This window comes from Gordionus sp. m RMFG-2023, chromosome 1, assembly GCF_954871325.1.
Source record: "Gordionus sp. m RMFG-2023 chromosome 1, tfGorSpeb1-WG-v2, whole genome shotgun sequence".
Lineage (NCBI taxonomy): Eukaryota > Metazoa > Nematomorpha > Gordioida > Chordodea > Parachordodidae > Gordionus > Gordionus sp. m RMFG-2023.
Window position 1 is genome coordinate 10,579,909 of NC_088775.1, and position 24,185 is coordinate 10,604,093.

At 28.4% G+C, this 24,185-nt stretch overlaps 1 protein-coding gene across 1 annotated transcript; it reads left to right on the forward strand.

Annotated features, from left to right (window-relative positions):
* The first annotated feature begins 555 nt into the window (after window positions 1-555).
* LOC135922474 (lysine-specific demethylase 5C-like) lies at window positions 556-23,307 on the forward strand. The gene is made up of 34 exons (XM_065456839.1): window positions 556-764; window positions 835-912; window positions 964-1,023; window positions 1,507-1,569; window positions 1,664-1,846; window positions 1,989-2,129; window positions 2,188-2,284; window positions 2,329-2,546; window positions 2,867-3,025; window positions 3,254-3,373; window positions 6,311-6,466; window positions 7,497-7,589; window positions 7,700-7,788; window positions 8,051-8,213; window positions 8,541-8,660; window positions 8,916-9,110; window positions 9,314-9,498; window positions 9,681-10,005; window positions 10,234-10,350; window positions 10,594-10,740; window positions 13,377-13,585; window positions 14,103-14,235; window positions 16,849-17,028; window positions 17,538-17,655; window positions 17,826-17,920; window positions 18,014-18,269; window positions 18,488-18,879; window positions 19,204-19,861; window positions 20,098-20,345; window positions 20,606-20,746; window positions 21,415-21,610; window positions 22,072-22,431; window positions 22,708-22,819; window positions 22,989-23,307. Exons 1-34 carry the CDS (start codon window positions 612-614, stop codon window positions 23,077-23,079), a joined length of 6,051 nt encoding a protein of 2,016 aa, XP_065312911.1. The 5' UTR covers window positions 556-611; the 3' UTR covers window positions 23,080-23,307.
* Window positions 23,308-24,185: the final 878 nt, after the last annotated feature.

The window sequence follows — 24,185 nt, forward strand, 5'->3', positions numbered from 1 at the left end:
TTTCGAATTTAAGAAATCATTTTAGGAACTGAGGGAAAAAAAAAATCAATTTTGCAACAAATTTTAGAAATTTACCCTTTTAAATATCATTTGAGACAAATATAGGCCATTAGCTCATAAAGGAATATAAAATAAAGACGTTACAAATATTTTAAAAATTTATTAATGTCTAATATATGTAATTAACATAATAATCATATATATTTCTTTTTATTGAGTTATAAATTTTAATATTGTTTAATATATATAAAGCTTACAAAATATTAAAGATAGAAAATAAATAAACAAAGTTGAGGTGGCACATATTCCATAGTATATTCATTATAGGTAAAATATATAATAAAAATCTTTTAAAAATGTACTTGTTGGTCTAAGTGCTTATAAAATAAAATGATAAAATATTGGGAATTATAAAATCATTACTTGAATTCTATTAATTTCTCAATTCGTCACAGTGAATTTTTTGATGTTTTGAATTCATTATTTTCGTTGTTAGGAAATAATAAATAAATAAATAAAAATTATGATCACGTGACTGCTCCTTTTAATATTACATCAAACAAATTACATTTTCTAAGAAAGGATATTTGAAAGATAGATTGGCTTTCTTCATGAATATAGAAGGTTGTAATGAATTTATTCCTCCTAGACCTTGTCCAATATTTGAACCGAATGAAGAAGAATTTAAAGATCCTCTGCTCTACATAGCAAAAATAAAGCCTATTGGCGAAAAATTTGGGATTTGTAAAATTAAGCCACCCCCGGTAAGTATTTTAAATGATTTATAATGCATTTTTACCTTATTATAATATCTAAATTACCATATGTTTTTAGAATTGGCAACCTCCTTTTGCTGTTGATATAGACAAAGTGCGCTTTACTCCAAGGTTGCAAAGATTGAATGAATTAGAAGTAATATTACATGATATTAATAAAAAATTTGACTATCTATTTACAACATAGGCAACGACACGAATAAAATTAAATTTTCTTGATCAAATTGCTAGATTTTGGGATTTACAGGTAATTAACCAAAATTGAATAACCAATATAAAATTTTGCCAAAAATGATTGAATATATCCCTTTTGTATTTAAATTAATTCTAATTTAGCTATTTCAAACAAAAAATTAAGATAAATTATCAAATTCAGAAAACCGGTTTTTTGATTTTGTATTCACGAAGTCTATTGTTAAAAACATTAAGAATTCATAATCAAAATTATATAGTTCCACATTATAGCCTAGTGCTTTATTTTTATACGAAACATTGATTATAACCGAATTAAATAAACAAATTTATGCATTTTCGTGCGCCATTTTGTATTGGAAAAAACCGGTTTTAAAAATCGAACTCAATTCCATAAGACGGAAATGAAAATTGTATCGATTGAAATTAGGAATAATATATTTTTTTAAAATTAGATCCTAAATTCGTTAATGGCAAAATATTATTTGATAATTTAAGAAAAAAAAAACAAATTTTTACGAAAATTTTTTTTATGCAGGGTTTTAAATTGAGAATACCCCAGGTAGACAGAAAAGCTTTAGATCTGTACTCCTTATACAAAGTAAAATATTTTTTAAATTTCTCATTTTTAAACACACATTAATTAAAAAAAAATATTAATTTCCTTTTTTTTCGATTAAAAAAAATCGTTTCAGGCCGTTAAAAACGAAGGCGGTTATAATATTGTAATTAGGGACCGAAAATGGACCAAGGTAGCAGTTTGCATGGGATATTCACCTTACAACAAAAGCGTGGGTGGTATACTGAGACAGCACTATGAAAAGATTTTGTTACCATTTGACCTGTTTAAATCTGGAGAGAGCCTAGACATTATTAAGGTAAGCATGGATGGAACATAATTTAATGCCACTATTTATATATATTTTTAATATTCGACTAAATATTATATTCCATATGATAATCTTAAATTATCGTAATGCCTTACTCTTTATTTTAAATCAACCCTTTTTACATTTACAGAATAAGGAAGAAATTGAAGACTTTGAAGAATATGATAAGGACAAAAATTATACACCTCATGCTATACCCTACAGGCAATCATTGAAACCAGAGATTAAAGAGGGATATACACGAAGGACAAAAAGAAATATTAATATGGATGTAAAAAAACTAATATAATATATTGATTATAATATATAATCCAAACATAACACATTAGAATAAATCTGTTGATTTTACTGCCAATAATGAATTAAAGAAGTTGCAATTTTTTGGTGCTGGGCCAAAGTTACCCGGTGTTCCAAATTATCATAAAGGTATTGCAACATTTGATAGCACTATTATTATATAGAAATTAAAGATGAGAATGAGATATGTTGTGATGATGACACAATTGCTATTCAAAGTGGAAACATGGATGAAGTACAAATTATTGAAACTTTCAAAGCATCCGAGATAAAGAAGGAGCTAAATTCGCTGACAAATAATAATATATTTGCTGATATATCTTCTACAAACAAATTACCCAAATCAATAAATAATTATAGTGTCAAAATCAATAAACCAGCTTTATTAAATGTAAAATTTTTCACCTATTTTAGTTTAGTTTTTTCATAAATGTATTCAATTCTCCTTTTTATCAAACATTTAATAATGATAAAGTTTAATTATTATAGAAATAAGAACCATTAGTTTTCTAAATGTTATTAAAATCAGTGTTCTGGACCTGACAAAAATTTCTTCCAGATTCACTACTAGTTCAGGTTTGGAAATTTTATCTTAAAAAAATGGTTAGGCATGGGTCACAATTGAATTTTGAATGCCATAAATTTAGAAATGATTATCTAGTATTAAGTGTTAATTTTTAAAAACACAATATTTAATTTGTGGGAAATCAGATTGAAAGCGTGATGTGCCAAACATGCGGAAATGGGGATGATGAAGAGTTCCTGTTATTATGTGAAAATTGTGATTTGAATTTTCACACGTTTTGCTTGATGCCTCCCCTCAAAGAAGTTCCTAAAGGGGATTGGAGATGCCCCCTCTGCATAGCCAATGTGAGTTTATTTTGAAAATACTGGAAATTTAATAATTTTTTGTCTGAGGCCTGGCTCTCCCACTTTCTTTTTTATAACCGTTTTTTTATATTGTATATTTTATTAAAAAAAGTATTGAATCTTTGTTGACATTCAAATTCAAGTTCACACTTAGCTTGAGCCATTCCTAAAAAAATATTATATTTACAAATTTATTCTTATAAATGTTTATTTTTTTAAAAAAAATAGGAATGCAAAAGCTTGGTTGCCCCCTTTGGCTTTGAGCAATCCTGCAAAGAATATACTTTACATTCCTTTGGGGAAATGGCAGATGAATTCAAAGCAACTTATTTTAATATGCCTTTTCATGTAACAAATTTTGTTTATTTTTATATCGATTTATAATTTCTCTGTTCATTCGATCTTTTTTACCATAAAAATCTTTTAATTGTTTGCCGAATATTCCTTATTTATATTTCTTTTTTTTTAGTTAAATGGAATTTTTAATGTTAATCTAATTTCTCAGTGCAAAATTGCTCCATTATCATAATTTGAAAAATGCGCATAAAGCAAGTACTATAATACTCAGTCAACAAAATATTAAATCCTTAGCAGAAAAGGGAAAAATAATGACACTAGTGGTAAGATTAGTAATGGCATTTATCAAAAGACCTTAAAACGCATTATTTAAGCTCGGTAATGAATCTTATCAGGGAAAAAAATTTAAAACTTTTTGTGTAACTGATCCAATTTTTTTTTTGTAAAATAGGTCATATTTGTCTTTACGATGGGGTGATCCAGATTATCAGCTATGGAGGCAAATAATTTTTTTGGGATGTTTTTTATTGCAAAAAAAACAATAAATAAAAATTTTATCGATCTTTAAAATAAAGGCTTGAACATGGTCGAATCCAAATTTAAACAATTCAGGATCTATCGGACCGGGAAACCGAGTTCTATACATTTATTTAATGGATGTACTAATTTTATAAATATCCGGTCTTAATTTAGTGGATAAAATATTACTTTTGACTCAATATTAGAGTGTTTTCCACGCAAAAAAAAGGAAAAATGATCAGAAAGGAAAAAGTCCGATTAAAAAACAGAAAATTCCAAAGATTTGGGAAAAGGTCCGATAAAATAAAGGAAAAATAAAAAGACATAAAAGGAAAAGCATACATGGGCCTTAGGAGGTCAAAGATGAAAAATATAAATAGGAACGAAAAAACAAAAGTTCCAATCAAAAAAGGAAAATGGCCATTCAAAAAAGGAAGATCGTTATTTTTTTTTTAAATTCTCTATTTTTCCCTTTATATTAACATCTTATTTATTTTATCATTTACCTTTTCTTCTTTTATTCAATTTATTATTACTTCTCTTTGGTAATCAAATCTTTTTATATATTATATCTATATCTAAATATTACGATTTATTTATTATAGGAATATCTCGTTCTATATCAACTTCTTCTTCTCCGTTTTATGGCGATTTCCAGGTTTACCCGGGTAGGCCAGTTTTCCCTCTGATTTTTCTTTTCCATTTTTGACGGTCCTGAGCATCAATACTTGTAAGATTCAAGCTTCTCATATCCGCCGCTATCACATTTGTCCACGTCATCTTGGGTCTTCCTCTAGGTCTTGATCCTCCTACTTCCATCATTGTGCATCTCTTTACCCAGTCATCTCTTGTCATACGTTCCACATGCCCAAACCATCTTAGTCTATTTCGTCGCATTACCATACCAATCATTTCTATACCTAATCTTGCTCGCAATTCCTTGCTAGTTTTTCTCTCTCTCAGAGATACCCCACACATCCATCTAACCATCCTCATCTCTGTTCTTTCTAATTTGGCTTCGTGAATTGCTTTCATTGCCCATGTTTCACCGCCATAAACTAAACAACTCCTCACGCAGCTTACGTAAACTTTCCCCTTTAACTTCAGAGAAACTTTTTTATTTGTAAGAATAGATGACATCTCTCTGAACTTCTTCCAAGCTTGTCTGATCCTTGCAACAACAGCAGAATCTACACCACCATCTGCGTTTAGCATATCACCTAAATAACAAAACTTATCCACTTTTTCTAGGGTTAACCCATTGCCAATATCCAGACCACCATTTTTTAGGTTATCATTATTATGTATCCCTTTCATGCATGTTTTACAAATAAAGGTCATTCTTTCTAACATCAAACTGCCTTTTTTCCCACTACATCTTTTATGTACCCATCTGGCATCTGGTGCATTGGATAGAATTTCTAGCAACTCCTTTCCCACATACACCACAAGGCCACTTACCTGATTCTTCTATCTTTAGATTTTCCCCACCAATCATCACCTTTGTTTTTGATGCATTCATTTTCAGGCCCTTTGCTTCCATAGTCATTTTCCATTTACTAACTTTATCCCTCAATTCTCCCTCACTGTTTGCCATTAATACAAGGTCATCTAATTAGTTATTAATTTAATATACGAATTCCGTATTAATGTTATAAAGGGTAAGTGCCCAATAAATTAAAATTAGTAACGAATTTTCGTGAACTAACTTTCGGGAATATATGTTATTCGTATAATGTTTTAAATGAACACATGAGTTAAGTGAAATCGATTTAAATGTTTGGGCATACGAATATATTATTTCACTCAAAATATTATTATTGACATTCATCCCCCCACCCCACCCCACCAACGAAGTTTACTTGAAATTGGATTGGTTAATATAGATAAAATTTTCTCAACCTCTCTAAAAATCTAGGAAAATAATTCCACGGAAAAAAATTCCCGTTTTTTAAGATATTAAAAATGACAAAATTAATAAAATAGGAGAAAAAATTCCCTATAAATATATCCAGGGAATAAAAATCCTTAAATAATATATTTAATAATTTTGAGAAAATTAATTCCGGAGAATTATTATTGGGGATTTTTTTCCCGGGGAATTATTTCCCGCTTACCATTTTTTTATCTATAAATCATAAAAAATTTTTATTTTATATTATATCAAAAAAAATTTAATTTCTTAACCAATAATATATATTTTTAATACACGAGAGTTTAAATATAAATTTCCGTTTCCCAAACCGTTTAATATTTCTTAAAAATTTTCAATTGTGGAAACATTGTAAAAAAATCTTTATATTAACAAATTTAAAAATATTTGGGGGTTTAGGGGTAAACCCCACCTTATCATGGAGAGGCTAAATAGATTCACGAGCTACAATATAGTTAACCAACTGTCGTATAATGGATTATAAGATTTTGAGACTCGAAATTTTTATATATATTTGTATTTGTAACCAAAAAAAGATGGTTCCTACAACAGTAGTCGAAAAAGAATTCTGGCGCCTTGTTTCTTCGATTGTAGAAGACATAACCGTTTGTTACGGTGCCGACTTGCATTGCATAGAACATGGCAGTGGTTTTCCTACAGAAGGACATAAGGAAAAATTTCCCGATGATGAAGTGACAAAAAAAATACATTTTATTATCAATTTAATTTAATTTTTACTCCTCTCATAGTTTTATTTATATCGGATTCTTGTTGTTTTTTAAAGGTGTTTAAATTTGAAACTAAATCATAATTTTGTTTATTTTCTCCTTAAAGCCGATGCTATGCCATCGCTACAATCAAGAATATTTTCGCAAAATTTTTAAACATTATAAACAGGCATGACATGTCACAAATATTCGCGCATTTTTTTACGCGCATTTTTTTAAAATGGTCTACGAAGACGTAGCCACTCTACAATAATAGGCGATTTATCCGTAATACCTTTTGTTAAGCAAATAATTTATAGATACAACCGTCCTTTTTCCTATAATTTCATTATTTTTTTCCGGTGTTATGAGGAAAAAAAACGCTATTTAATTTTATCTTGAAAGTTTTTTTTTATTATGCATGAAAATTACAAAAAATTTATTATAAAAGATTTTTTAAAAAAAAAAGATTTTGACATTTTTAAGTAAAATTTGATAAAAAATTTTCTTTTATTCAAAAACAAAGATTTCATTTTTTTTATAGTTTTGATTTTGAACTCTGGCTTGGTTACATCTTATTAAATTATTGCTTACAAAGAATAAAGCGAAAGAAAGAGGCTTTGCTTATGCTAATAAGTAGTTAATTTTCGTATTTTTTTCTCATTTTTTTTAATTTTTAGGCTGTTTGGCTCAGGCTATTATTCAGCTGTTTAATTAATAAGTCAAACCACAACATACTCCAGTGGTTTAATCAATAACACCAATTCATTATTTACTGGCAACAGGCGATTTTGGCTTCCCATTTAAATGATGAAAACCATTTTTTATTCTGGAGTCCAAAATGGCGTGCCTCCTGCTGATTTGTATTTAACGACTCTTCAAAATATTTTAATGTCTGTCAAGTTAAGTTATATGTGCCATTGGGCTTAATACAAAAACCTATCCGAAAAAATTATTTTTATTATATATTATAATTCATAAATGTAATAAATTTTTTTTGTAATCTTAATTTCAGGAGTACATAAATTCGCCGTGGAATTTGAATAACTTACCCGTGTTGAACAAGTCCATTTTAAAATACATATCGGGGGATATTTCTGGGATGAAAGTTTGCAAATTTTCAGTTTTATTTATTTATCTACCTTTAAAAAATTGATTTTATATTTAATATGTTTATTTATAATTGTATATCAATTTGATTCATGATATTATCTAAAGGTACCTTGGATGTATGTCGGTATGTGTTTTTCCACTTTTTGCTGGCACACAGAAGACCATTGGAGCTATTCGATTAATTATTTACATTGGTATGATAAATTATGATTACTCGCATAAATTAACATTTAATCAACCAATTTTATAAAAATAACTTATACTTACTGCATAAATCCTGCTAATTAGATCAGTTTATTGTCGAGGTTTATGCTGAAAATAAAGTAGTCTGCTGAATACCACGTTATGCACTATTAAAATCGTGAAATAATATTTAAATATTTCATGATTATCAATTCACAGAAACAAGATTATAAATAACTAATTCTTATTTCTTGATTCAAAAAATAATTCTAGGGGTGAACCTAAAACATGGTACGGGGTCCCTGGAGCCAATGCCGAAATGTTGGAAAACGTAATGAAAGCCCAGGTGCCGGAATTGTTTGAGACACAAAAGGATTTGCTGCACCAGTTAGTTACACTCATGAACCCCAATATCCTCATGGCTAATGGAGTGCCCGTAATAATTTTATAATTAGCTGAATTTTTTTTGTTACAGTTCGATTTCTATCACGGTCTATTTTTTAAACAAAAACTATCAAAGTGTAATTATCTTTTAACCAATATCATTATAAACCAATCGATTTAGCCAATTTTAAATGAGGATTTTAGCCAAAATAATATTACGGAAGCCTTGAGATATTGTTAATATGTCCAAACCTTTCTGCCATCTATGAAAAATATGATCAGGCTTGTGTAATATTGGGCTAGCCTTTTTTAAAATCGAGCCATTTAATCACTATCTTACAATGACTCATACATATATGATGATTGGACACTTATAAAGGTAAGCCGATGCGATCAATATCCTGGCGAATTTATGGTCACCTTTCCCAGAGCCTACCATGCTGGGTTTAATCAAGGCTACAATTTAGCGGAGGCTGTGAATTTTTGCCCTTCTGACTGGGTAAATTTCTTGCCATTATTAATTTTTTAATCTTATGCGATAATATTTTTTTTAGTGGAATCATATTTAGTTAAATTTTATTTTATACCTTTTTTTTTAAAAAAACTTTAGATTAAACTTTTATAATTTAATTAGTTAGTTACTCTAAAAAGTAAGCAAGGCGATTTATAAAATTATTTATGTAAGTATAAATAAAAAAACATTTATATTTTAATTATTACTAATTTTCCGAAATTATTTTACTATAAAAATCAGCTACCCTTGGGTAGAAAATGCGTAAGCCATTATAGGGAACTCAAACGATACTGCGTGTTTTCGCATGAAGAGTTGATATGTAAAATGGCGTCTTGTCCAGAACATTTAGACCTATCTATAGCTTCTGCTACTCTCGAGGATATGACCTTTATGATTGAAGAGGAAAGGAGACTCAGGAAATTTTTATATGAAAAAGTATGAAGCTATTTGCTTAAAAAATTGGAAAATATATGTTGAATGATGAATACTTTTTTAAAAAAATAGGTTAATTTTTTAAAAAAATAGGTTAATTTTTTAAAAATGAATTCATTTTTTAAAGAGCAGCCATTTTTTAATATTCCCTGACCAAACATGCACACATTATCATAAAAATACATTTGTTTTTGTAATCTACAAAGGGGGTGACTAAGGCGGAACGTGAAATTTACGAGCTGCTAGGAGATGACGAGCGGAAATGCGATTACTGCAACACTACCTGTTTTCTTTCGGCCCTAACTTGCAATTGCTTGCCGGCTAAAATAGTTTGCTTATACCACACGGATAACCTTTGCAAACTTTGCACATCCGCCGATTATTGTCTTAAGTAAATTATTGCCAATAAGGCTCAATTATATTTTTTACACTTTATTCAAAATTTTGCATAGAATCCTAAATATTTTTTTTAATTTAAAAAAATATTTGAAAGATGCGATTGTCTATAATTTTAGTTTTATATAAATGAAATTATAATATCTTACAATATATTATATAAAATTTATAACTTAGATATCGATACACCTTAGATGAGCTTCCTTCCATGATGAGCCGTCTTAAAGCCCACGTTGAGTATTTCCAAACCTGGTCTGTCAAAGTTAAAAAATCCTTGGAGGGGGGCAAATACGAACCCACGATAACCACCCATGATAGTGATATTGAAGAGATAGTAGAGGAGGATAGCAAGATTACCCTGGAAAATTTAAAGGGGTTGTACAAGGAGAGCGTTTACAAGAAATTTCCTCCCAACGATTTGACCAATATCCTGCTTGGAGAAATAGATAAGGCCGAAAAATTTGCTGATCGATGTAAGGAGATACTGAAACAGAATGCTTTGGTAAATATATATTCATTTTTGTTATGGTAAATTGAAAAATATTATATGGTCAAAATTATTTTTAGCTAATTGTTTGAGCCCTGAGAATGCTGTTTTTAATTTACTTATCAATAAATAGAATTTTGATAATGTAACTCATGATAGAATTTTTTTTTTTCAAAGCTACAAATATTAAGTTTTATCTATTACAAATTCTTATAAAATTATTGAAAATCGATATTTTTTTAGAAACCTAAGAAAAATAACCCTTCACACGAAACAGGCATAAGTGTTGAAGAATTGCAAAAGTTGGTAGACGACATTAAATCTCTTGCTTGTACGATTAAAGAAGAAACAAATATGAGTGTAAATAAAAAAAATTCCCGTTTTTATTTTTAATCAAAATTAATTTATATTAAAATATAGTTTTGGTATGCAGAGGCAGTGTACTTAATGTACATAAGATCCCACCTAAAGTAATTTTTTTTATTTGGCCAATGTTTTTTTAAGAATGCCTTTTTGTCCACCTAAAAAGATAAAATCTAACGCGCGCTACAGTGTAAAAATGACTTTTTTTAAAATTTTAAAAACATTTTATCTTATTTCTAGGAGTTGTTATTAAGTGCTTTAGAGTTTAAAGCCAAGATCAATGATGCCCTCTCGGACAAAATACCCGACGTTCGGAAGTTAAAAGATCTGATTGATTCTAAATTATTTAATCTCATTCAAATAAGCGAAAAACAACGATTGAAAGATGTAAATAATATATTTTATTTTGAATATTTTATTTATTAAGTACAATTTAATTTTCACCTAACTAAATGCATGCACTTAAAATTTTAAAAACACACATCAAAGGTTGCTTTTTCAAGTCAACATTATATTTAATTATTTGCCTAAATTTTATGAGCTTTAAAATTTTGTTACACATACTTCACACACAATATTTATAATAATAAATGAATAAAATTAATTAACACTTTATATTTTAAAAAATATATACTGGAATAGAATTTTAGTAGATGGAGTTGTCATGGAGTGGTTGACCCTTTTAAATCTTTTTCTTCTTCTTATTCTTCATCATATAAATTCCAAAACTATTATGATTAAAAACACCAAATAATTTCGATGCAAACAGGGATGTGAACCCTTCAACAAAAAAAAGGGTCCGGGTCTGGGTTCGGGTCCTGTAATAAATTTTTAAAGGACCCGGGTTCAGGGTTCGGGTCCAGGTCCAGGGAACATAAAAATAATGACTCAAAATAAGACTTTTTTTTCATTCATTTTTATTATACTTCAATATATATACACATTTATAATTCAAAATGAAATAATTTAAATTTTAAATATTTTATTCAATCGAACGATCATAATATCTTCTAAAATATCATCCTTGAGATTCCACGTAAATTAGACAATATGTATTTCAAAGAAGAAAATCCACGTTCTACGCTGACCTAAAATAGATATTTATCTTTATAATATATAAATTATTGTACCTGTGTCGCCGGCACAGCCATGACGAAATCTAGACAAGGTATACAATTCAGGATATATTAGAGAATTTTCCTCCCAGAATGTTAAAATATTTTTATCCCTATTAATTCTCTTAACTTCTGAGAATTTTTCAATTAAAGATACAATCGATATTTTTTTCACCTTTCTATCTGATCCTGATGATAATTTTATTTTTTTTTCTCTATCTAATAATAAAATTTCGAGATCGTCAATATTACTATCATCATTACTATCGCTACAACCATTAGATGTTGAAGCCTCCAATATATTGTTAATAATAGAGTTATGGTTATGCCATAAATCGTCGAGATGGTCTATTGCCATTTGCTTTTGCTCAATACTTAATAGAACTTGATATCGAGGATCTAAATATATTGAGGCATACACTACACTATTTTTCAAATATTGTTGCTCTCGTATTTTCATGTTTTCTAATATTTCGTATGAAAAGGAACTTGTAAATTTTTCTAATTCTAATCGACATCTCACCCATATGCCATAAAAATCGGATAAACACAACTGTTCTGACTGCAATCGTAATGTAGTAATTTTCAAAGGAACCAACACCCTAGTAAGGTCTTTGATTTGATTCCAATCATCCTCTGACAAAATGATTTCACATGATCCTATAATAAAATCATCACAGAAATCTTTTAAACTTATTAATCGCTCTAGCATCACAGATAGAGGACCAACGGGTTGTGCAATCTAATATTGCCATTTGCCTTTTCATGGATTTTAATATTCGTACAATTGTAGGAGTTCTTAAATATTTAGCAACATCCCTTGCTTTGTCAATTATAGTTTTAAAGATATTATTTTTGAGGGAATCATTAATAGCTAATTGTAGTGTGTGGGCTGCACATCTGATACAGTATATCTTCGTGGAAAAATATTTTATTATCTCCGGTATGTCAAATTCACTAAAATTATTATCATCATTATTTATATCTATATCATCCATTTCGTCCAATGAACATTCATTTAATAATTTAATAGATTTGACTAGATTAGCACCATTATCCGTAGTAATGGTATAAACGTTTCTTAAAGGAATATGGAATTTATTTAAAGTTTCTATTATCATTCTTTTTATATTTTCAGAAGTTGAACTTTCTTTAATCTCCTTCATTGCTAAATTTCTTAAGATTATATTATTTCCTTTAATATATTGTATATTTATTCCTAAAATATTTCTCCCTAATCTTTGGGCGGAATCTATTTTTAATGAAATTAATTTGTTTTTTGTTTCTTGTATAATTTTTGCTTGTATTTTTTTCGATTCATCAACCACTAAGTCCTTAATTTTAAAACGTTTAATTGTTGTTCCAATTGCCTTACTAATAAGATCAATAATTTTTTTTAAACCAGAATCCTCAATAATATTGAAAGGTCTTCCATTTATTGTAACAAGCTCAACTAAAGCATTCATCAAATTCTCCTCAGACATTTGAATATGAATGCTTTTTTTAGGCAAAAAGCATATTATTAAATTTACATAATAAAATATTATTACTTACACTAGAAAATAATTTATGGTATCAATCTCTAAATAAAATGAAATGAAGTCCAGGAAGAAAATCAAAAGAAAAGCGCGAATATTAAATAAATGATTCCACGAAAAAAATTAATAAAATTATAAAAATTTTATATTATTTTTTAAAAATAATATTTTTACATTATTTAAAAAAAAAAATTTATTTGTTAAAATTTTTACCCTGAACCCTTGAACCCTTAAAATGGTTCGGGTTCAGCCAAAATACGAGGGTTCAGGGTCCGGGTCCGGGTTCACATCCCTGGATGCAAATTATCCTTCTACTCAAATATATGTTTTAGCAAGCACCAGTGAATTTATATTAATTTAAAAAAAAAAGTCTTACGATGTAGGGTTGTGGTTGATAGAAGTTCGAGACAAATTATCCGAACCCGAAAAGGTTAGTATCGAAGATATTGGTGAGCTTATGCAGAGAGGTTCCCTCAAACCACAAAATCCAGCCCTGGAAAAATGTCTGAAAGAGATGCACGAAATTTCCCAGGCTGCCAAAGCCTGGGAGGAAAAAGCTCACAAATTGCTTGCTACTCAGTTAAAATTTAAATTCATTATTTTTTTTTTCCCATGGATGCTTAAAAATTTCTAAAGTTGCCCGAGTGTATCAGTGGAATACCATATGGCGGGGAAAATCAATTTTTGATTCTCTGAACCGAAGAGATTATATAAGTTGGCCCAACTCTTATATTGACCCGAAATAGTACCATAGTCTTAAATCTAGGCTCCTATATTTTTCTCTACTTTACATTTAACTGAGATTTTCAGGTTTAATTGGTTGTGATTGGGAGTATTCACTTAAATATCAACTCATCCCGTTTTTTAAAACCTTTTTATCAGAATAATAATGGGGGATCGGCATGATTGATAGATTTAATATATCAAGATTAAAACTTAATATTTATTTACTGAATATATTGTCGATTTAATCTATACAGAACAGATACTTAAAATATTTGCATTAAACATACTATTTTAAACATTTTTTAAGTTAATTTTTTTTGTTTAACTTGTTATTGTTCTGAGTATTTTATCAAATTATTTTTTCTTCCAGGCCTTCTCTAAATCTACTTGAGAATTTTATGGTCGAAATTGGACCCGTTCCTATACATTTGCCAAACGTTTTTGAAATCAAAGAATTAATTGCTAAAGCCATCATTTTTGTCAAGGAAGTTCGATCCATCATGGTATTTATAAACAAATTTTACCCCTCTTTATTAAAATTTTTTATTTCTTGTATAATAATTTTGAATAATTAATATTATATATATTTATTTCTTCTAACCAAATTAAGTTAATAATACAATATATTTTTTAAAATGTTTGATTATAACCTATTAGTGGCGTATCCAAGATTTTCTTATGGGGGGGGAATTTTTTCGGCCAGCTTTTCCCCTGCCTTCGGCCGGGTCTTATGTTTTAGCTATTCCATTTAATTATGCATAATTTAATAATAATTATATTTATATTTGTAACTATTATATTTCTATTTGTAACTATTATTTACTAATTCGTACTAATGGATATTACAAGCCTATTTTTTATTATTTTTAGTTAGGATATTTTATTTAATAAAGTTTTTTAAATGTAAAGTTGAAATAAAGTTTAATGTCATTTTTTTTATAACATTTGCTTTAAAAACTAGCCTCAGCTTAAACATACAATATATAAGTATAATATAATTTTTTTATTGAAAATACTAATAGTAGTGTGTATTAAATATTAATGTTGTTAAACGGCTCGTTTTGAGCCGATTTTTAAAAACGGCTAACTCATTATTTTCGCCAGAAAAATATTAACTAAGCCTCGAAATTTCGATACTAAAATATTAATTAAGTCTCGAAATTTCGATACTATATGTCTAGACCTTTGCTCCTTCTATGTGCAAAATTTCCACGCTTGCATAATATTTTTCTGGATAAATAACTGAGTTAGCCGTTTTTAAAAATCGGCTCAAAAACAAGGCGTTTAACAACACTGTAAAATATTGACTAGAAAATAATTTAAAAAACAAGTTTTTTTAAACTTCTTATCAAATACAATATTATACAAATTTTTTTATTAAATACTATAATTATAATGTGATTTTTAATTTTCGTGGGAATGTTGTTAATTCATCAAGAATTTTGTTTGTCTTTGGAACCAAATCTCTGTGGATATTTAACAGAGCTAACCCATTTATCCGAGATTCGGAAGTAGTACTTCATAAATATGTTTTCAACCTTCTTAAGTTGGAAAGTCTATTCATTCGTACATGTTATAATAAGCAAACATGGTAGAATGTAAAACAACTTCAAAATATTAGGAATTTGAGCCAAGGTTTCTTTACACCGATTGAGCGCATCAATAGCATGCTCAGGTAAAATAGCTAAACGTAGTAAATATTTATACCACAATCCGAATTCATTGATTAAATTTATTTCAGTATCAATATCATAGGAATAAAATTTTGACAAATATTTAATTTTACCAATAGTGGCATTAGAAAACGAAGATGGATCTTTGGGTATTAAAATTTGAAGATTGCTAAAGACTTGTTTTTTATCTAAAAACCGTACTTTTATTTGCGATAAAAAAGTATCTAAGAATGGGATGAAAGTGGATATTTTATAATATTCTTCAGTTGAGCCAATATTTTTTTAACATCTCAATAATTGCCCAGGTGCTAGACGAGGTTTAATTAGTGTTATATCATAAAATTTAGCCTTCGATTCAACGTCTATATAAATATTATGAAAATATTCATATATTTTCCGCCAAATCAATAACCTGAACCAAATCTAAATTTGGTTTTTGTAAATTTCTACAAAGTAGTGAACTATAGGAAAATAATTTATTGATGCAACTAGCAGCAATGATAAACTCTGTGATCAATTGAATTCAATAATGATATCGCTTCTGATGACACATTACTTTTTTTCATGCTCAGCCTTATTTAACTTTTGTATTTCTATTTCTTCTGTTCTACAAAATCGAAGTAAAAATAAAATATTTAAAAAATTATAGATATTTATTAATAATTAATATTAAAAATACTTATTAATTCTAACTTACTAATAATTTTGAATTTAATAAAATAATTATATATAATAATAAAATAAATTACCATTTGATTTCAATCTCTTTGACTTAAAATTTTTCTTATTTTATTAATATTTTTGAATAATGTTAATGTGCTCACACGGAAAGGAAATTTTAATAAAATTTATTTATAAAAAAATAAGTTTTATGTTAGAAAATTGATATTCAAATATTTATAAAATTTTGATTGGGGGGGGGGAGGGGGGGGGAGGGTAAAATTTTTATTAGCTTAAAATGATATTTATGAAAACAGTCAAATTTGCGATGGGGGGGGAAGAATTTCTCCCTCCCCCCCATTGGTTAAGCGCCTGTAACCTATCAATAAGATACTTAAACAAGTGTTATAACATGCTTGTATAGTGTTCTAGCTCCACTTTTGATTCAGATTTAGTAAGATAAAGGATATATTCTCATCAATATATCAGCAGCAGATTGGCGCTGATATTGGCTAAGAAGAGATTGGATTGGTTTATTTTTAATAAAACTGATCCATAGGAAAAATTATACTCACTACATAGAACAATTACTTTAAATTGATTCAAAAAAAACTTGACGGGGAGAAAGAGTAAAAAAAATATATAGCTTATCGAAGGAATTATTTAGAGTTTTAGAATTCTATCTTATGATAAGCAAGCGTCCAATAAATTTGGAAATATAAATTGGGGAATTTAGAAAAAATATTTTAAACATTTATTTTAAATTTCATATTTAAAAAAAAGCGAGGAGAAAAAATCACTACCATATCACACCTTTCCAGCTTGTTGGACGTCGGCAAAAGTTACCCCCTAGCATTTAACGAGATGGTACAATACGAAAGTTTGACTAATTCCACCCAAACTTGGCGAGAAAGAGCCGTAAAATGTTTCTTGAAAAAGAATTCTACCTTTACTTTCGAAGAAGTAAAATATTATATTTGAATTGTCCATTAATTTTTAAAACTAAATTAAAATTATAATAATTGGCTTTATTCCAATCGATTTTTTTGCACTTTAAAAATTATTGTGATTATATAAAAATTATTGTGATTATATAAAAATAATTTGATTAATTGATGTTGAAAAAAGATGATAACTATAATCAGAGGAATCAGAGGAAATAATTATAATTAATTTGGTAAATGGACATTATGTAAATTAATAATTGTAGTATGTTAGATGAAAAATGACCTGTTATTCTGATGGCCATTTTTATGAAAAAAATGATTATTGAAGATATTTTATTTTAAATATTTATTTGTCGGGTTTCGGGTCAGACATCTTTACCGCCCGACCCGATTCCGAGAAAAAGTCTTCATCTGAAAGTTCGGGCTTTGAACAGTCCTTGCTGGCCTCTAATGGTTGACACTTACATTTTATATTAAATATCAATAATAGTATTGTATTTATCAATGAAATCATTATTTTTTAAGGTAATATGTCCGCAAATATTTAATAATGGGTCCACTAATACTAAATCATCTGATATAAAATCCAGGAAGAGAAAAGGCAAATCACCAAATCAACAAACACCACCAAATAATAATATAAGTAATATTGTTTTTCTGAAAATAAAATAATTTTTATTTATAAAAGAATGGGTTCTCTAAATAAATTTATTATACAATAGCAACTATGATTTTTTTAATATTGAAAAGAATACATATAATTATGTATACAATTTTAAATAACCAAATTTTTATCTAAAATAAAATTGATAGCTAACGTTGCCTCTGGAGAAAGAGTGTTTGATATTATGGAATCTGAATCATCTCAACAGAGTTTGCTATCAACACAAGAAATCATCAAAAATTTAGTATAACTTTTAAATAATTTTATAGAAAACAAATACTATCATAATTTGTCATAATGTTTTCACTTATTTAACTTATATTCAACCCCATTTTAGATAGGGACTTATCATACCTACCAATGCAAGGAAACAGATGCCCTTCAAGAAACCCGCGCTAAAAATAGCGAAAAATACCAAATGTTTACTGTCGACGACCAAATAACCCAAAAATTAGGAATAGATATCAATAATGATAATAAAGATGACGTTGATAAAGACGAAGAAGAAAATGGGAACGAGAAATTTTGCATATGTAATGGATTGTTTAAACGTCCCATGCTGTGTTGTCAGCTCTGTCGAGAATGGTTTCATTGTGAGCTACCATTTTTTAAATTATGCATATAGCATTTTACCTTTTAAAGCTTCACTTTTGTGTAAAAAAGATTTTAAAAGGATCCTTTATAGGGCTGGATTGATAATTTATGAAGTAACATGCAATATATTGTATAGGTTAACATCATTATTAAAATATAAATATGATCACTTACCAATATATATAATAATTTTTATAATCACTTATGCCATCGTCAGATAACTGCGTTCTCTCTCCCAAATTTATTCAAACTCTGACGACTCTCGCCCTAAAAAATAAACCAAACGATTTTAGCAATATTTTTAGCAAAAGAACGCTCCACTATAGGTCATCGTTCCCGAGCATACTAATCGAATCTCAAGTTGACGAGGACGTTAATGAAATAAAGGATCCCAATTTCGATTCGACAATCGGTATCAGCAATCAATCGTACCCAAATTTAGATTCTAAGTACATTTGTCTAGCGTGCATAAGATCTAGAAGACCTAAGTTAGAGACGGCGTTCTCCTTGCTCCTCTCATTGCAGCGGCTACCGATTAAAACCCTCGAGGGTGCGGCTCTTCAATGCCTTACAGAACGGGCTGTCAAGTGGCAAGAGAAAGTTCAGAAGGTGACAATTTAATAAAAAATAATAAATTATAATTAAATCTAGGGGGGTACAATTAATGTTTTTCTCTCCATATGTCAATAGTAAATGAGCCTGGGCTTAAAAAATATGAATAATTGTAAAATTATTGTACAATAACTTTTTGGGGTTTTTTTGAAAATTTTAAGAGTAAAAAATTAAATCTTAAAAAGATATTTTAAAATAAGTAAAATTACCATACAAAAAGACTAAGATCCATATTTAACTCGCATTTTATGTTTTTTTAAAACCTAAATACAATCTTCAAAGCCATTTAAATTTTTTTAAAACTAAATATTATTCCCTTAGTTTCTTGCAAACGAAGAATTAGCTTCATTCCTTTTGACCTGCAAAGAAAAACGAACTGCTACCAAGTTATCTTCACATCACCCTCGTCCCGCAAATGCTCCTAGGTCATCATTCAACTCTTTCTTACCTCCCAATTCTATATCGCCCAATGCCTCCAACTCTTTGCAAATGACGACCAGGCCCCAACAAAAATTTTCATTTGTGCAACCTCATCAATCACAACTGCAAATCAACCCTAACACCAAACCATCTTCGTTTCGTGGCATACCCATCAATCTTCAAAACTTTCGGGGTTCCAACACGGGTGGTACAGTTATAAACATTAACAATAGCGCCTATAGTGGCAATCTTAATATTAACAGTAATAGCAATACTAGCAAAATATCTCAACCAAATGCCACCACGACCGGCACCTCTGGCATGAACAATTCCAACGCGCCATCTCTTGCCACTCTTAGTATTAAAAAGTTTAGTAACCTCGTGGCTAATAAAATTGAGAATTCCTTCTCAACTGTTAATAACGTTAGCATAGTTCCGAATAGCCTTACAAATACGAATGTCAATCAAAACCATCAATCAGTTTCCGATACTTTGAATACAGAGGCTAACTTAAATCTTCAAACCCTCAAATTTACCCAGACTAAAGTTGTGCCAGAAGGTTCAAATTTAATTTAAAAAAACAAGAAATTAAGCTTGTTAAGATTTTATAGTGAATATAACATTATCATTTTTCGAATATTACATATACAATTTCCCCAAGCTATCAACTGGCGTATTTTTAATTTTTAAAAGGAAAATATTCCAGGGTCCTTTATTTCCCTAGAGGGATCCATTTTAATAAGTGTATCCCATGGGTTTTTAATCACTCATAATAATTTTAATATTTTGCAATAGCCCCTAAACAACCACCCGCACCCCTGGCTAAGGTTTTCTTCGGCTACAATGGTTTAAATAGGGATTCCATGACTGAGCTCGAAAATCTTATGATGGAAGGAGATTTGATAGAATTGACTCTTCACGAGACTCAATATTTGTGGGAAATTTACAAGGAAGCCAAATTCGGCGAGCCCATTAACGATATTCTATCCTTCTTTGAACGGAATGAGACGAAAGGTGAAAAGGACATCGGTGATGTAGCTTCGGTTAGTATAGTATCTTTATATATTTTTTTGTTATATTAGCAAAAACTTTATATAACAAATTTAAATCGAATCTTGCGTTCATTCTGATTTTAATGCCAAAAAATTCAGGTTATTTTTTTATATGGGACCGAAAATAATTTTGTTTTAACTTTATGTCTTTACCACTTTTGCCACTACAACATAGGAACTGACCCCAAATCTTAATTTTATTCCAATTGGTTAGTTGCAATATATTAATGCATCAAACAATTTTTTTTTAGGTCTATACATACCTGTGCAATTCTAACTTAAGCCATCAAAACAAACGAAAGCAAAAGCACAATATTAGCGCCAAATTTAAATCTCCCATTCCTAGCTCTAACACCAATATAAAAGCTAAAGCGTTGTCCACAAAATATAAGGTTTTTCACAATATTCAATTTCTGTTTGATTTAATACATTATATAATATGCTTATAAGCAAAAGTACAACTGGGCCTAAATGGAATTTTATTTTAAGCTAACAGTTTTTCTTAAAAAAAATTTAAATAATTTTACAAATTGTTTCAAAAGGATAATTGAAAATTATATGCAGTTAAATGAATATTATACGCTCCATTAATCATCTTAGTTTGAATTAAGATTTTTAAACTTTAATCAGCTTTTTAAAATTAATTATGCCATTTTTTGGCCAGTTTTAAGGCTGGCTTACTATATTTCCTGCAGATTTCTGGTTTGTATATAGATAGTAGAAATCAACACAGTCAAAAGCAGCCTACGACGAATTTTAGGGTTTTCAGCCCAGCCAGGTTCGTTTTTTAAGCCCTTGTCAACCCGAAAAATATTTTAAACAGACAGCCTAGCCCTGGTCCATATTTTTTTTTATTATGAAAACAAAATAATAAATTTTTAAAGACTTTAAAAAATTCTGGACCAACTCGGCCCGAAAATTATTTTGCACAAATTTCGTCTTATTTAGTCAGATAGCTACAGACTTATGAGTGATTACATTTTTTTTTTTAAAATAAATAATCTCTGCTCTCCCATCCCTAGGCACTTATTTATGATTTCTTTTATATATTTAAATAAAGATGATTAGAACGGAAGAAAATTCGTCAAACTCATCCCACGCGAAATCGACCAGTCTTAACGATTCCATCAAAGAGGAAGCTTTAAATGATAACGATGTTGACGACCATAACGACGTGGCGTTCCCTAATACACTAATGGAATTAGGAATCCAACATAATTTAGGTGCAAGCAACGACAAAAGGGGCAAGAAAAAAAGTATAAATAAATATAATTATGCCTTTATTTTTTTATGCTGCGTTTAAATGCCCTTCAATATTTTTTGTATATAAGCTTTTAAAAAAGATTTTACTTCTGAGATTTACATAAGCCAATAATTTTTACTCTTGGAATAATATTATTTATAACATAAAATCCTATTAATTGTAGCCATAATTGGGTTAAAAAAAACTAATAACTGCATTAAATTGAATCAGCTACTTAACTTTTTTCTAAATATCTATATAAAATTGGATCTTTACTTAAAAACTTTGGCGGTGGTTTATTCCGACTAGAGAATCTATAAATGTTTAAGAATATGTGAAATTTTTTATCATTTGAAGGTTTTAAACGGAAATTGAAATACATGTCAGAGACGGCTTTTATAACAAGAAAATATCATTTTATTGAGAGATGATTTTTTTTTTAACCCATATATAATTTAAATCTTATTTATTTAGAATTGTTATCTAATTCTTCTAAACGCGAATCCTCACTCCCGCCATTAAATGGTCATCAAAAGAACGATCAGCATTTTTCGAAACTTCAAAAGTTACAAAAGCGTAAACTCAGTAGCGCCACCAATGGTAAAAGCAATTTAAAAACCAAACTAGCATCCTTAAAGAAAGGTCCTAATTTTAATAATGGGAACACCGCCAATGGTAAAAAGATGAAAATAAGGATCAGGCGGAAACCTCTCAAATTTTTGACCCATTTAGGCAGCGAAAGATTTAAAAATGGCAAAACCAAACGGGGCCGGACAGAAGATGGAGATGAAAATAATAAATGTTCCCTACCAACGTGTCTTGAACCAGTTGGAAGTTTGTGATCAAATATAATAAACATAATGGCTTTTTAAATTAAAAATTTAATTAATTGCCTTGAATCATATTTCTGTTTCCAAATTGAACATTTCCCCTTTTAAATAGTAATTTAAACAATCATATGAGAATATTTAGCTGGAATTAAATGGCATTTTCTGGTTAAAGTAGGGCGGGAAAATAATATATTTTTTTAAATATAAAATGTTTAATTTTACTGCTTAATAAAATAAATTAGTGCATCAATCAAAGTTTATATATATTTTTTTAACTAAGGCGATATAACATGGGTACTATGTGATGGGGGTTGCGACGAATGGTTTCACATGGTTTGTGTTGGCCTATCACAAAAGCAATTGAAGGATAACGACGATTATTTTTGCTATAAGTATATATGATTTTTTATTTGTATTTAATGTTGAAATGTTTATTTAACTTTTATCAATTTATATATGCATAATTCTAAAATTGTGACTTGGTAAAGATTTATGGTTTGTTACCGATCAAAATATAATTATTTTCTTTTCATAATAAATATATATATATAATTTTTTTAGATGTAAATCTGGCACAAATTTCGAGTTTAATCTCGAAAAGGAAATCTTGACAGGAAATAATAATTTGATGACCGAAATACAGATGATTTAAATAAAAATTCGAAAAATTACCATTACATTTGTTGATACAAAAAAGAAGTTTTACAAAATATTTTGTAGAGGAGTAATTTTTTTTATACAATATACATAATATAATAATAATAATATTACCAATGAAAATAGGAAATTTTTATTCTTTTCGTTTATATTCTAATTTACAAATATTATTATAATATATTTAGAAATGGATGATAATATATAATTATAACCTATCTTTTTTTTATGATATTTTTATTTATAAACTACAAATTTTGTTCGATAATATATTATAGGAAAAGAAAAACATAAATTTTTGAAATTTAAAAAAAGTTTTCAATATCATATATGTTTTCTTTATAGTTATGGCCCAGTATTATCAAAAATTCTCCCAAACAAAATGGGTATTAGAAATGGTTTTTTTGTATATACTATAATATTATATGTTTTGATCTTATAAAATATCCACAAATTTTTTAAATATATTTTTAACATTATTCATGTTTAAATATATTTCAAATCATACGTAGAATAATAGAACGTATAATATCTTATTGTTTTTTTACATTTTTTTTGTAAATTAAATATATTGGTGGTTTATTTGGATATAATAAATTATTTAATAAATTTTTATTATAATCATTTCTCATGTCTATTATAATAAAAAGAATGTAAATTTTTTAGCGATAATAATTATCCTGCAAGGTTGGACTAGTTGTATCAATAAATATAGGCCCAGTTTATTGCCCTATTAAATTTATTTCTTACAATTAAAATAGCAAATGAAATAAATATTTTGTGTTTGAGATTTCTTAAAATTTGCCTTTGGATCTAATCGCCTGGTTACCTGCTCGGAACTGAATAAAAAGATGCAAGTTTTCTAATACTGATATAAGAAATGGTATATATGACGAATTCCATGAAAAATCAACATGAGTATCAATCTGACACCCACAGATTTTTCTAAAATTTTTACTAGAGTTTCCATATACTATAAGAAAAAAATAAAATTTTAGGCTCTTCCAAACAGCGACTGAGATACAGGCCTCTAAAGGTTAAAACAAATTGGGTGTGAGCCTAATGCATTCTATTTAATTTTAAAATCTTTGGATATAATCAACC

What these genes read in the sequence shown, in the direction of transcription:
- LOC135922474 (XM_065456839.1), top strand. Translation starts at nt 612, where the DNA reads ATGAATATAGAAGGTTGTAATGAATTTATTCCTCCTAGACCTTGTCCA. An exon ending in TCATGGCTAATGGAGTGCCC is followed by an intron (nt 8,214 to 8,540) that starts GTAATAATTTTA and finishes ACACTTATAAAG; the next exon opens with GTAAGCCGATGCGATCAATA. An exon ending in CTACCTTTACTTTCGAAGAA is followed by an intron (nt 17,029 to 17,537) that starts GTAAAATATTAT and finishes TTATTTTTTAAG; the next exon opens with GTAATATGTCCGCAAATATT.